We start from the raw sequence: 13,820 nt of genomic DNA on the forward strand, positions 1-13,820 counted from the left end.
CTGAACTCTGGGCCTGGGCGCTGTCCCTCAGCTCTTCAGCTCAAGGCTAGCACTCTACCACTTGAGCCACAGTGCCACTTCCGGCTTTTTCCTTTTTGCTTATATGGTGCTGAGGAATCAAACCCAGGGCCTCATGCATGCAAGGCAAGCGCTCTACCACTGAGCCACCTTCCCAGTCCCTAATTATTATTTTTATGGTCATTCCTTTTCCCCTTTCTTTCTTCCTTCCTTTTTTCTTTTTTCTATTTCCCTCCTTCTTTTCCTTACTCCCTTCCTTCTCCTTCCCTTCCAGTCCCTGTTCTTTCCTCCTTCTTTGTTTTCTTTTCCTTCATTTCTACCTTTCCCTCTCTTCTTCCATCCCTCCTTCCCTTTCTTGCTTCTTTCCTTCCTCTTTTTGCTCCCTCTCCCTTCCTTTTTTCCCTTCCTCCCCTCTCGCTGTTTCCATCTATATTCCTCCTCCTTCCCTTCATCTTGCATGGAATGTCATTGTTTAACTTTCCCTCAGCTAACTGGACTCACATTGGTTCCTTTCTAGGCTATACCTTTCTTTCCCCAGCTAGTGTGGCTTCTGAAGCAAAGCCTGGATACACTCCTTTTCACTCCTAAATTCTCTATTCTTTTTCAGATTTTAAAACTTGGTTGTTGAGGACATTTGCTTTATTTTCTCCTTTATTTCTCTGATCATTAGGAGTCACCTTCAATTTCAATTCTCTTTTCCCAGTTAGAGCCCAGTTAATGTTGGACTCCCAACTTTTCTGGTAAACATGAATCATAGGTTGTATTGTAAACATGGCAGTTTTCATTAGAAAACTCCATACTGTCTTCTGCATCAAGACACCTTCTTGTGAAACAGATGGGCTGAGTTTAGTCACCGAATATCATTTAGGAAGTAGACATCTACCCAACAGTACTTGTTTTTTGTGGATCAGACCTCTGTTCCACACAAACCTGCTTGCCATACAGGTGGGGCAATGTGACCTGAGCCTGGCTGTCACATTCCACTGTGGGCCTCCCTGGAAGTCCTTGCCTCCTCTAGCCCCAATATCCTTTGCCTTAATCTGTGTCTCTTTGTTCAGACCCCATAAAAGCCCAACTCCAACTCCAACCCCACCTCCTGGCACAACCTCCACTCCCGTGGGAAGGTTGCTGCACCTCACTGCCTGTTGAGACTAACTCTGGCCTTTTGAGACTTAACTCCAGACTTTTCCTTTCTCCTCCATTTTCCTAACACTCCTGAACAGATGACACAAAGAAAACAAAAAGACAGGGGGAACCTGAAGACAAAAATGGGGGAAGATAAGACATTTTTTGAGCCAAGATGACTATTACTTGCTAATTACTGGGTGCTGACTGGTTTTAGGGGTGGGACTAGTAACTTTAGGCTATTTTGCAAAGACATCAAAACAGGGAGAGAAGGAAAGAAAAGATTACCTCAGAATGGAAAAAATTGCCTTCATGCTTAAGAGGATTTAAAGGATGGTTTTAGTACCTCTTATAAAATGAGGTGTGACCGTGAAATAATGACTTTGAAATAATAATGAATAATGGCTTTGAAATGGTATGCTACAGCAAAAATGCTGGGGTAAATTCTAGAAGAAGTGGCTAGTCCTTGGACTCATTAGGATGTTTGAAATTATATATTAGCTTCCAACCTTCTCTGTCTCTGTCTGTCTGTCTTTCTCTCACACACAGACACACAGACACACACATATATACACAGAGGATGATATATATGTTATATGGGAACGTGACCATGAGAAACAGAGAAGCCGTATCTTGAGAGGTTGAATTGGGAGTCTTTATTAGAATCAGGAGTCGTTATTAGAAAGATGGCAACTGCAGGTAGACTCCTGTCTCAAAGACCTGCAGCCCAGAAAGTAGCTTGCACAAAGCTTTTAAAGGTAAAAACCACATGCTTGTGGTAGGAACCAAGCCTTAACAAAAGTGTTAAGCAAAGCAAACCATCTAGGGGAACAACCAGGGGTGAGCAAAGCAAACCATCTAGGGGACTCCTCAGGGGCGAGCATTCTCTGTAGCAAAACTTTCCTGGGACTAAACAGCATGATCTATCTGCAATTCGAAGAATGGCCTATCTCATGTCTAGGGTTTTCAGAGCTGGATAAAAAGCCCCGTGACCCATGAAGACTCCAGTAAGGACTAGACATTGTTACTTTGACCCAGCATCCGTATTTCATATCCTGACAGGTTTATTTCCAAAGCATTAGCAACGGAGATAATATAAAGAATTCTACAAAAAGACTTTTCTAAATTTTCTGGGATGATCTTTTTTTACTTAAAATAGGACGATACTTTTAAAATTGACATCACTTGATTGACAGAATTTTAAAACTAGTGAATTTAAAATTTTTCAATAGTGAATTTAATTTTTTAAATTTGAATTTGTTTGAAATGTTATTTTAGGGGATGGCCTAAAGGGTATTACCTACCGTCTGGTTAGTTTTGTGTGTGTGTGTGTGTGCATGCACACATGTGTGTATATTCCAGGACTTGAACTCAGGGCCTCATTTTCTTGTATGTTCCTTCTGCTCAAGGCTGGTGCTCTATCATTTGAGCCATACCTTTACTTCCGGGATTTTGCTGGTTTATTGGAGACAAGAGTTGCACATATGTTTCTGCCCAGGCTGACTTCCAACCTAGATCTTCAGATCTCAGCCATTTGAGTAGCTAGGACTACAGGTATGAGCCACCAGCAGCTGGCTGATTTGCATTTTTTAAAAAAACATAGCAAACATTCTTAGCCAGGTAAGAATGGCTCACTCCTGTAATCCTAGCTACCTAGGAGGCTGAGATCTGAGAACTATGGTTCAAACCCAGCTCATGTCGAAAAGTTTGTAAGACTCTGATCTCTGATTAATGCCCCACCCCCCACCCCTGCCGCCGCTGGCCAACAAAGCCAGAAACAGAGCTGTAGATCAAGTGTTAGAGACCTAGCCTTGAGCAAAAAATAACTCAGGAACAATGCCTCTGCCCTGAGTTCAAACCCCAGGACAGGCACACAATAAATAAATAAGTAAGTAAGTAAATAAATAAAGTAGCCATCATTCCCTTTCAGTAACTATAAAAGGTATTTTTTCCACCCTCTTACCTATCACTGATAGCTTCCTACAGTCCTCCATCCACACACCCAATACAGGGACTTTGACTGGAGCTGCTACTGCTCTGTCACTCACACCGCCGTCTAGCACCAGTGCTCAGTAACGTGCAGGGTGCCTAGTGTCCAGGAAGATCTCTCAGTTAAGCCGGGATCTCAGGGAGGGTTGGCATCCCTTCCCTTCAGGTAGGAAGAAAGCAGATGGATTTGCTAAATCAGAATGTGCGTTTGCGTTGGAACTGTCCATCTGTCTCTGACATAAGATGTATGACGCTGGCAATTGCAGAAGCCACCTCATTCTTCGCATATTCCATCTGGGCTCCCTGCATCACTCCTAGGGCGATTTGTCATGCATTATTTTGTTTTTGTTTGTTTTTCCTCCTCCAGCTTTGTCTGAAATTTTGTGTCAAAAAAAATTAATGGTCATTTGGGAAAAAAAGCAGCATAATTCAATTACATTCTTCCCCCTCCCCCAGAATAAGTGATGTCACTTTGGCTTCATTTTGTGTTCTTTTATCAGCTCAGTTGAGTCATCCTGAGTCCTTTGTCTTCAAATGCTAATTTGCTTGAGATTTTAAATGTTTCTTGGAAAAGTGGTCCCCAAATTAATGTTGTTCTTTGAAAAAAATCAACATTCCTTGCCTATTGCTATAATAGAACAAAAAGCATCCAGCAAACACAATTTCAGTTTATTGAAAAATCATAGCTCTCAGGTGGACTCCACTAATCTCCCTGCCAATCTTAAATGAAAGTGGTATTCTTTTCCACCCAATAAATATTCATGGATTGCTTATCATCAGGTGATACTGGTAAACAAAGTGGGATATAGTCTATAACCCAAACCATTTGAAGACAAGTACTAGCAATTCTGAAGATAAAATTCACCACCGTCATTGGGAGGGTGTGAAGGAAGACTTGGGGGGGACAAGAATGGACGCCGAACATTTTAGGCAGAAGGAAAGGGAGGGGTTAGGAGGCCTGGGGGAGGGATCTTGACAAGTCTGTGCACCAATGTAGACCACAGAGTGTTTCATGCAAAGGTGGTGTTAGGAATGGATCTGGGGACCTGGAATGTCGCTACAGAATGAAAGCCAAGACTGAGGACTTGCTTGGCAAGGCAAATCCTACTCCTGCAGAAGGATGTGCCACCCACAAGAGTCTGATTCGACTGCACGCTGGGTGAGCGGTCCGCCACTGCCTCCTCTTCTGATTGGCCAGAACTTAGGTTCACAATCTTAAGTGATTGGCTCCTTTGAAATGGCATCAAGAATTCTTTTACTCAATCAATTACTCTAATGCAGAACACCCAGACAAAAAGCAGGAACAAGTTAGAACAGGATGTACCTCTACTGCAACGAGTTGTCCTTTCAATGGGATTGCATGATGAGGCTTAACTGAAAGAACAAGCAGACAGTGAGAGTTGCTTACCAATTTAGGAGATGGCAGCTGCCTCTTAAAAGGGCATTGCTTATGCCAAGAAACCAGGTTAAGGGGTAAGATCTTATCCTTGCAGTGGTGTAGAGTACAGTAAACATGTGAATGCTGTACAAGGATCCCATGATGTTAGTGAAGGGTTGAAAGAGAAGGCTATGGTGATCTTTGTATTTGAGTAATGATCCTTCTGGAGACAGGACATAGAATGGCAGGGAGCAGAAGAGCATTGGATGTGGAGAGACTGCTAGAACTGTGATGGAGACGGTAGTGATGCCTAGCAGGAGAGGAATTTGAGAGTGAGGTGGTGGCTAAAACTGTTGACAAGCGAGGGGGAGTCAATGATAGCTTCTGATTGTCTACCTTGAGCACGTGAGAAAAGCAGGTGTCCAGGTGCAGATGATAGTTCAGTTCTGGAAAGTTGAATCCAGCAGCTAGAGGACTAGAGGACCTAAATGGGGAAGTTAAGGAGAGAACAATTCAGCAGGAGGTTGCCTAAAAGACAAAAAAAAATGGATAGCAATATTGTAGAAGCTAGAGTATAGGAAAATAAAAATGTAAAATGTTCCCATGAGTTTATGTATACAATAACTCTATTATTCTTGAATAATATTCCTTAAAATGACTGGCTCTCAGCCAGTGGCTGAAGTCTGAAATCCTAGCTACTCAGGAGGCTGAGGTCTGAGGATTAAAGGTTAAAACCAGCTCAGGCAGGAAAGTCCATGAGACTCTTATTTTCAATTAACCACAAAAATAAATAAATAAAAGGAAGTGGAGCCGCGGCTCAAGTGGTACCTTATTAGCCTTGAGCAAAAACATTTCAAGGACAGTATGTAGGCCTTGAGTTCAAGACCCAGGATTGGCACCAAAAACAAAACAAACAAACAAAAAAATGCTCTGAGGGTTGAGTTTACCTGTTACCCTTGATTTTAATTATACAACATACAAATAAACTATACTAAGAAGAGTTTATCAAATCATGGCTTGCTGTGGATCATATGTGCAAGTTTGCTTCCTCTATCGATTAATATCAATTTATTTTCCTGTCTGTTCCATGAGCAGTAAAATGCCTCACATAAAGCTATGTCTGCTGTAAAATTTCAGTTTAAGAACACCCACATGTTGATCATTTTCCTGATTTGATATTGCTCTCTTTGTCTAGTTATTCATTTTGCAAAGTAAATGATAAATTAGTTCTCTGCATAATTTTTTAATGCCTGACAATAGTTCTTAATTTTTTATCATGTTTCATTCCAGGTGATTATGTTGTCATGACTATCTATTTTGAATTGAGTAGAAGAATGGGGTATTTCACCATTCAGACATATATTCCCTGTATCCTGACGGTGGTTCTATCCTGGGTGTCATTCTGGATCAAAAAAGATGCTACACCTGCCAGAACAGCATTAGGTAAGTTTCATAAAAACCTTCCTTCATCTTGGGCAAGTTTAATATAGGAGCATTCATAAACATCTTCAAATGTAATAGATGTAACTAGGAGCTAGGGGTTCTTTTTTCCTTGTTTTTTCCCCTTTTTAATTTTTTTATTTATATTCGTACTTTTTAAAATTTTTTATTTAGTATTTTCTGGTGTTGATAATGGGGCGCAACTCAGAGCCTGGATGCTGCATTTTAGCTTTTATGCTCTATCACTTGAGTCACAACTCCACTTCCAGCTTTTTGGTGGTTAATTGGAGATTAAGAGTTTCATAGATTTCCTGCCTGGGCTGGCTTTGAACTTCAAGACTCAGATCTCATCCTCCTGAGTAGCTAAGAGTACAGATACGTGCCATCAGCACCTGACTCTTTATACATACATATATGTATGTGTATATGTATATGTGTGTATATATATATATATATATAATTACAACTACTCCATCATTCACTGCATTTCATATAAAATGTGTTTCCCTATAGTATGAAACAAAGACCCTGAAATTCTTTTTCCACTACATTGATTATTTTTTGTATGCATGCTAGTTAGCACTGAGGGTTGAACTCAAGACCTCATGTTTTTGTTTTTTGTCGGTTGTGGGGCTTGAACTCTGGACCTGGGCATTGTACCTCAGCTCTTCAGCTCAAGGCAAGTGCTCTACTACTTGAGCCACAGCACTACTTCCAGCCTTTTCTGTTTATGTGGTACTGAGGAATCGAACTAGGGCCTCATGCATGCGAGGTGAGCACTCTACCACTGAGCCACCCTCCCATCCCAAGACCTCATGCTTCTATTTAGCCTTTTTTCTCACTGCTGGAATTCTACTACTTGAGCCATAGTTTTGGCAATTTTTTTTGTGAGTTCACTGGAGAGAAGAGTCTTATTGATTTTCTTGCCCAGGCTGGCTTGGAACCACTATCCTCATATCTCAGTCTCTTGAGTGAGTAGCTGGGGTTAAAGACCTGAGCCACCAGCCCTCAACTCACTACACTGATTTAAAAAGCTGATTTGTGTTACTACAAAAATCTTGAGGTACACAGAAGGTGGAGTCTTAGCATAGATCACACCTGCTCACACTGTGGAGGTGTGTCAGCTCAGGAAGAGTGAGATGGGGCCTTGGAAATTGGTAGGAGTGTACAGGTTGAATAGGACAGAAGAAAGAAAGAAGCAAGAGGAAGGGAGGAAGGAAGGAAGGAAGGAAAGAAGGAAGGAAGGGAGAAAGGGAGGGAGGGAGGGAGGGAGGAATAAAAGAAGGGAGAGAGGGCCTATGGCAGGAGGAAAAATGTGAATTATGAAATACCACATAATGTATCTTTATTTAAAAATATTTAAAAGAAAAATGTCAAACTATAAGAGGATTATTAAATGAATCAAATAGTCATGTTAGGTGAAGATGTTCCTCAATGTAAAACACTATTATGCCCTGGTAAACTGAAATTATCATGAATTAGAAAAGCATATAAAAACCTAATGTCAGGGACTCACACTTTTATCCCAGCTACTTAGGAGGCTCAGATTTGAGGATCTCTGAAGCCAGCCCAAGGAGAAAAATCTCCTGTTTAACCAGCAAAAAGCTAGAAGTGGAGTTGTGGCTGAAGTGGTAGAGTGCCAGCTTTGAGCAAAAAGGCCAAGCAAGAGCAATGAGGTCCTAGTTTGAAGCCCCAGTACCATGAACAAAATAAAAAGAAAGAGAAAGGAAAGGGGGTCAAAAGGGAAGAGGGGAGGAGATACCAGGCCCTGGTGGTTCACACCTGCAATCGCAGCTAGTCAGGAGGCAGAGATAAGATCACAGTTTGAAGTCAGCTTCGGCAGGAAAACCTGTGACACTTTTTATCTCCAGTTGATCACTAACAAGCCATAAAGTAGAGCTGTGGTTCAAATGGTAAAGCACCTGCCTAGAGCGACAACGCTGAAGGACAGCCCCTAAGTCCTGAGTTCATGCTCCAGTACCAGCACCAAAATAATATAATGATGATGATGAGGAGGAGGAGGAGGAGGATGCAACTTTGCTTATAAACTATGCAAACATTAATAAGGAGAGCTGCACGCAGGAGTCAGCAAGGTTCGGTGACATACCCGTGGAGAGAGGAGAGCTGGATCTTCTGCTTTGGTTGCATGGTGTGCTCTATAATCTGGTGACTGTTCCCTGTGCAGGCATCACCACGGTGCTAACCATGACCACTCTCAGCACCATCGCCAGGAAGTCCCTCCCTCGAGTGTCCTACGTCACCGCCATGGACCTCTTCGTGACCGTGTGTTTCCTGTTCGTCTTTGCTGCCCTGATGGAGTACGCCACCCTGAATTACTACTCGAGCTGTAGGAAACCTGTAGTCACGAAGAAGAAAACATCGGTGAGGGACAGAGGAGGCAACATGCTTTCTTTTTTCTAGGAAGGGCTGGACACGTTCCTGAAAAACACACACACACACAATTTCCCGTTGGATTCCTAAGAATCCAAAGTGGTTAACTGTGTATGTAATGTAATAGGAATTGATAAGCTTGGCCTTCCACATCTCCAGATTGCTTGTTGTTGTTTGTTTTGTTTTGCAATAGTAGTGATTAAACCCAAGTTTGCCCATTTACTAGCGAGCTCTTTACCACTCAAACCATGTTCTTGCCTCCCTTTTGTTTTTCTTTCTGAAGTAGTGCCTTGTTAACTTTACCTGGGCTGGCCTCAAACCTTGGTCCTCCTACCTCTGGCTCTTGGGTAGCTAGCATTAGAACTGTGTAGCATCTCCCCCAACTAGGGTTAGTGTATATGGACCTTAAAGATGGCCTGCAATAAGGTGATTGGGGGGCAGACATCCACAGCAGTTTTCTCATTACTTTTTTTTCTTTTCGCATAGCTATTACATCCAGATTCCTCAAGGTGGATTCACGAGCGCATAAGCCTCCAGACGCCCTCCGTATGTATTGCCTGATGGGTGCCAGTATTCTTGAGTCGGTTGACTAAATCAAACTTGCACCTGAAAGATACGTTCCTGCTCACATACACATGTACTGAGTACTGGTAATACTGCACGTGCTCCCTTGAACATGTTTTGGTACTATTTTTTCTGAAAAAAAAAAAAAAGCATCTTAGAACATTTGCAAACTGGAAGAAAAAACTAATCACACTCCTACCCAGGAATTGGTGCATGGTATGCACATATGCATACATATATACATACACATATGCATACATATATATGTCTATATATGTATGTGTGTGTGTGTATATATATATATATATATTTATTTATTTATTTATTTTGCTGGTGGTACTAGGATTTGAACTCAAGGCCTCACATTTTGCCAGACAGGCAGGCACTCTTTCCCTTAAGTTACAGATTTCTAGACACTGAAGGACTGCATGGTCTTTGTCAAATGGCCTCCCACCAGCCCCCAAGGCTGGCCACATCACCTCTTCAAACCCTCTCGCATTTGGTTGGAAAAACCAAACAAATGCCCCCACTCACTTTCCTTGTTGGCATTTGGTTAGTGATAGGAAGAAATCATTCCAATGGCTTCCTTTTATTTGCATTCCTTTCTCTTTTTTTCTTGGTGGGATGCTTTTCATTATCTTTTAAATTTTATTAGTATTGTAAAGTAGACATCTGCCAGTTATTATATACTATTATTTTATTTATAGCATTTGATAGAAAATTTGAAATTTGTACTGTTACCTGTTGAACACATGAGGGCCACTAACAAGTGTTTGTAATGTGGTTTACAGTCCAGTTTTCATTGGCAACATTAGCACAGGCATTTTTCTGTGTTTGATTTTTCAGGGAGGGGATGAGGGGGGTTCTGGTCCTGATCCTGGGGCTTGAACTCAGAGCCTGGGCACTGTTCCTGAGATTTTCTGCTCAAGGCTAGGGCTCCACTACTTGAGCCACAGTTCTACTTTTGGCTTTTTGGCAGTTCATGGGAAATAAGAGTCTCATAGGCTTTTCTACCCAGGCTGGTTTTGAACTGTAATCCTTGGATCTCAACCTCCTGAGGAGCTAGGATTACAGACATGAGCCACCAGTGCCCAGCTCCTGTGCCTTGTTATACATACATTATTTTAAGATTCACGTTGTCAAATTTGTTAGCTTTTCATTTCCAACTTTTTGCTTTCCAATACACGTCTAAGAATTTCAGCTCGTTGTGTGCTCACAACAACACCTCCTACAGATGAGGAGAGTGGAAGAATTAAGTCCTGTTGTTGGACAGTTTCAAAACAAATCTTTTGTTTTTCAATGATTACTGCACCTGAACCTTTAGCAAACAGTTAAGGCTGGAACGTAGTTCTCATGAAAAATTGAGAAATGTCTCAATAAACCTCTACAATGCACTACCACTTTTATCATAGGACAAAGTTTGCATGATGGAAATTGTCAGGACTTTCCTCCCTTTAGGTACAGGAATTCCCAGCGTGCTTTGTGCCTCGTCATCACAAGGATATGGTAATTGAATACATCTTGGTCTTGTTTCATAAGGAGACTCTTATTATTTGTACTCTGGAAGTGTAGAATCAGGGGCGTGCTGGCAGAAGGTTAGTGGGCATGGCGTTCTTACAGCTCTGGGAAGCCAGCAGAGGCTTCCAAATAGAACCAGACTGAAACAGAAGGGAAGGAAGAGGGTGCCTGCATGGTACAAATCAGGACTCCAAGGACACGTATTTCACACACAGCCAGGGGGTGGGGAGTTGAAGGAAAGAAATATTGACATCTTTGGTGTAGAAATGATACTGACAAAATAAAGAAATCCTTTAATGCAGAGAAGAAAAAAGAAATGTCCTCAAAGCTAGGAGACTTGAAAAAAAAATCAGGGGATGTGTTTAATGACCTTGAAGAAAGCACAAAGAAAAATAAAACAAAACAATTTATAAACCAAGAGTGTCAGACCAGGTGAGAAGACACAAAAAAAAAAATCAAAGAAACCTTCAGCCCAGAGCTCAGAGTACAGCCAAAGAAAAATGAGATTTTTCAGCTATTACGTAAGAATTGTCACCATTTTAACTCTGCCATTATTCACAAGAAAAAAAGCAGAGATGAACAGCACCCTCCCCCTTCAGTGATGAGAGGCAAGGACCCAGGCTCCATGAGCAATCACTTCGGTGGTTTGGGCAAGTGGTCCTCACTTCTCTGTGCCTCAGTTTCCTAAAATACCAGATAGAAAGCTCCTGTACTTTGCTTGTGCCTGGGAAGCATAATAATGATTTAAGAAGGTGCCAGGGTTACATTATACACAAAAGAGGAATAAATCCAGGACCCAGCTCTAGCCAAAGATGACCTAGAAAGTATTCATTAAAACCACTGTCTTAGATGGTTTGAAATATTCATGAGAAATGTAAAGAAACAGCTTAAACAATATAAGGTGTAGCCATGTAAAGGCTGTGAACATTCTAACTTCGTTTTTTTCTACCTTGTAAAATGGAATTCATGTCATCTTAAATCCTGAAACTATCAAGACAGAGCGCTGTCTTGAATATTGTATAAAGTGTCTTTTAGGTTTTAGTGACCATAGGATTTCAGGTCCTGCAATGAAGGCATGAAACCTTTCTGCTACTTTCTTGCAGCTTATTGAAATCACCAATTTTTGATGAGCTGTCCTCTCACCTACAGAGGTTCTTTTTTTCTTTTTTCTTTATTTTTCTTTGTCAGTCATGGGGCCTGAATTCTGGGCCTGGGTGCTGTCCCTCAGCTCTTCAGCTCAAGGCTAGCATTCTACCACTTGAGCCACAGCACTACTTCTGGCTCTTTCTGCTTATGTGGGGCTGAGGAATCAAACCCAGGGCCTCGTGCACGCGAGGCAAGCACTCTACCACTGAGCCACCTTCCCAGCCCCCTTTTTAAATATGTATTATCATTATTATTATTATTTTGTACTTGTACTGGTGCTTGAACCCAGGAGAGTGTGCTCTCATGCTCAAGGCTAGGGCTCTACTACCTGAATCACATCTCCCCCTTCTGGCTTTCTGCTGATTAACTGAAGATGAAATTCTCACAGATGTTCTTGCCTGAGCTGTCTTCAAACCTTGATGCTCAGCTCTCAGCCTCCCTGAGCAGCTAGGATGACAGGCATGAGCCACCTACACTCAGCTTCTCTGAGCACTTTGATGTATACTTGTTTCACATTAGAGAAAGAACTATGTAAGATGTCCTTGTTTGCCACAAGTCAGCCGGACAGTGGCCAGACAAGAGGCTTGAAGGGGCTAACATCCATTTGGAAATGTGCTCATCCTCCCTCCTCAATAATCCGGGTGATAGAGTTTGATACTGCCATGTAGTTTTCCCGGCATCTGAGTTACAACGGCAGAAAGAGTGATCTGGCCAGATGCTGTCAAACTGGAGAATAGGATGACTGCCCTTCGTTTCCTTTACCTAGTAGCAAATGTACCATGTACAGATCCCAGTCAGTCTTTGATGGTTCACGCCTGTAATCCTGGCTACTCAGGGGGCTGCCATCTGAGGATCACAGTTCGAAGCCGGCCAGTGCTGGAAAGTCCATAAGACTCTTGTCTCTAATTAACCACACAAAAGCCAGAAGTAGAGCTGTAACGTAAGTGGAGTATGCTATCCTTGATTAAAAAAAAAAAAATTAAAGCTAAGGGACAGTGCCTCAGAGTTCAAGCCCTAGGACCAGCACGCACACGCACTTGCGAGCGCGCATGTGCGCGCGCACACACACACACACACAGATGTACCCATCCCAGAATTTCTCTTGGGATGTTTTCCTTGCATCTTCCGATGATTATGATGTTAATTCTTTTTTTGCCTACAGAACTATTCTCTCCTTGACATGAGGCCACCGCCACCTGCGATGATCACTTTAAATAATTCCGTGTACTGGCAGGAATTCGAAGACACCTGTGTTTATGAGTGTCTGGATGGCAAAGACTGCCAGAGTTTCTTCTGCTGCTATGAAGAATGTAAATCGGGATCTTGGAGGAAAGGGCGGATTCACATAGACATCTCGGAGCTGGACTCCTACTCTCGCGTCTTTTTCCCCACGTCCTTCCTGCTCTTTAACCTGGTCTATTGGGTTGGGTACCTGTATCTTTAAGGCTTTCCCTTCGTGATGAGTGAGGAGCACTTGATTCATATTTTTCCCCTGCTGTCACCCGCTCCCTGCCCCCAGACTAGTAGTCACCAATTAATTGGGAGCAGCAAGGAGAGATGCTGCTCAACCCTATCTGAAGTTATGTTACCATTCAACAGCACTGGAAGTGTGTGGCCAATATTTTCAATATGCATTTCTCTCTCACACACACAGACACGCACACACACATACATTCACCCATGGCAACTGAATTTTCAAGTGTTATTCTATTCTTGCTTAATCCCTTAATGAATCTGTGGTTTGGTGCTGCTGTTCATGTGTGGTTTAGGATATTGGAAGCAGCTGGTAATTATGGTCACAAAGAAATGTGTAAATCATGCAAGCGTATACCCGAGAGGCTTTTTCAGGCCCGCCCCCATTAACACCGTGCACCCCTCCCCCCACACACACCTGGCACCAAGCCTCTGGGTGAATAGCTCCCTGGGGAGAGCCAGAATCATGGTGGCCTGAGCTCTGTATTCACACAGGTTCAGGTGGGAGCAGCTGGGCATTGTCACTGTGAGCCTCCTGCCCTGTCACCATTGTTGTTAGTCCTGGGAGGAGGGGTGTCTGTGTGTTGTTAGTCCTGGGCGGAGGTGTGTCTGTGTGTTGTTGACACACAGTTCCACTTGGAACACATAGGAAATATGATATATGATTTCCAAAACTGTCTGTAGCAGAAGTAAAAGGTGTTTGATGATCTCCAAAGATTCAGAGGAAATCACTGTATTCCAAACTCCTGAAACTCAATAGAATTTGGACATTGGGTTC

The 13,820-nt window shown here is 42.4% G+C and overlaps 1 protein-coding gene across 1 annotated transcript in view; it reads left to right on the forward strand.

The window, feature by feature from the left end:
- The window catches only part of Gabrg3 (gamma-aminobutyric acid (GABA) A receptor, gamma 3), a 334,093-nt gene extending 320,970 nt beyond the window's left edge, over window positions 1–13,123 (forward strand). Inside the window, exons 7-10 of the mRNA XM_013012024.1 lie at window positions 5,801–5,953; window positions 8,136–8,332; window positions 8,828–8,887; window positions 12,732–13,123. Coding sequence (XP_012867478.1) covers window positions 5,801–5,953; window positions 8,136–8,332; window positions 8,828–8,887; window positions 12,732–13,013 — 692 coding nt within the window. The 3' untranslated portion in view covers window positions 13,014–13,123. The remainder of the gene's footprint in view (window positions 1–5,800; window positions 5,954–8,135; window positions 8,333–8,827; window positions 8,888–12,731) is intronic.
- The last annotated feature ends 697 nt before the right edge of the window (window positions 13,124–13,820 follow it).

Source organism: Dipodomys ordii, unplaced genomic scaffold (genome assembly GCF_000151885.1).
Source record: "Dipodomys ordii isolate 6190 unplaced genomic scaffold, Dord_2.0 Scaffold15, whole genome shotgun sequence".
In the NCBI taxonomy this organism is placed as follows: Eukaryota; Metazoa; Chordata; class Mammalia; order Rodentia; family Heteromyidae; genus Dipodomys; species Dipodomys ordii.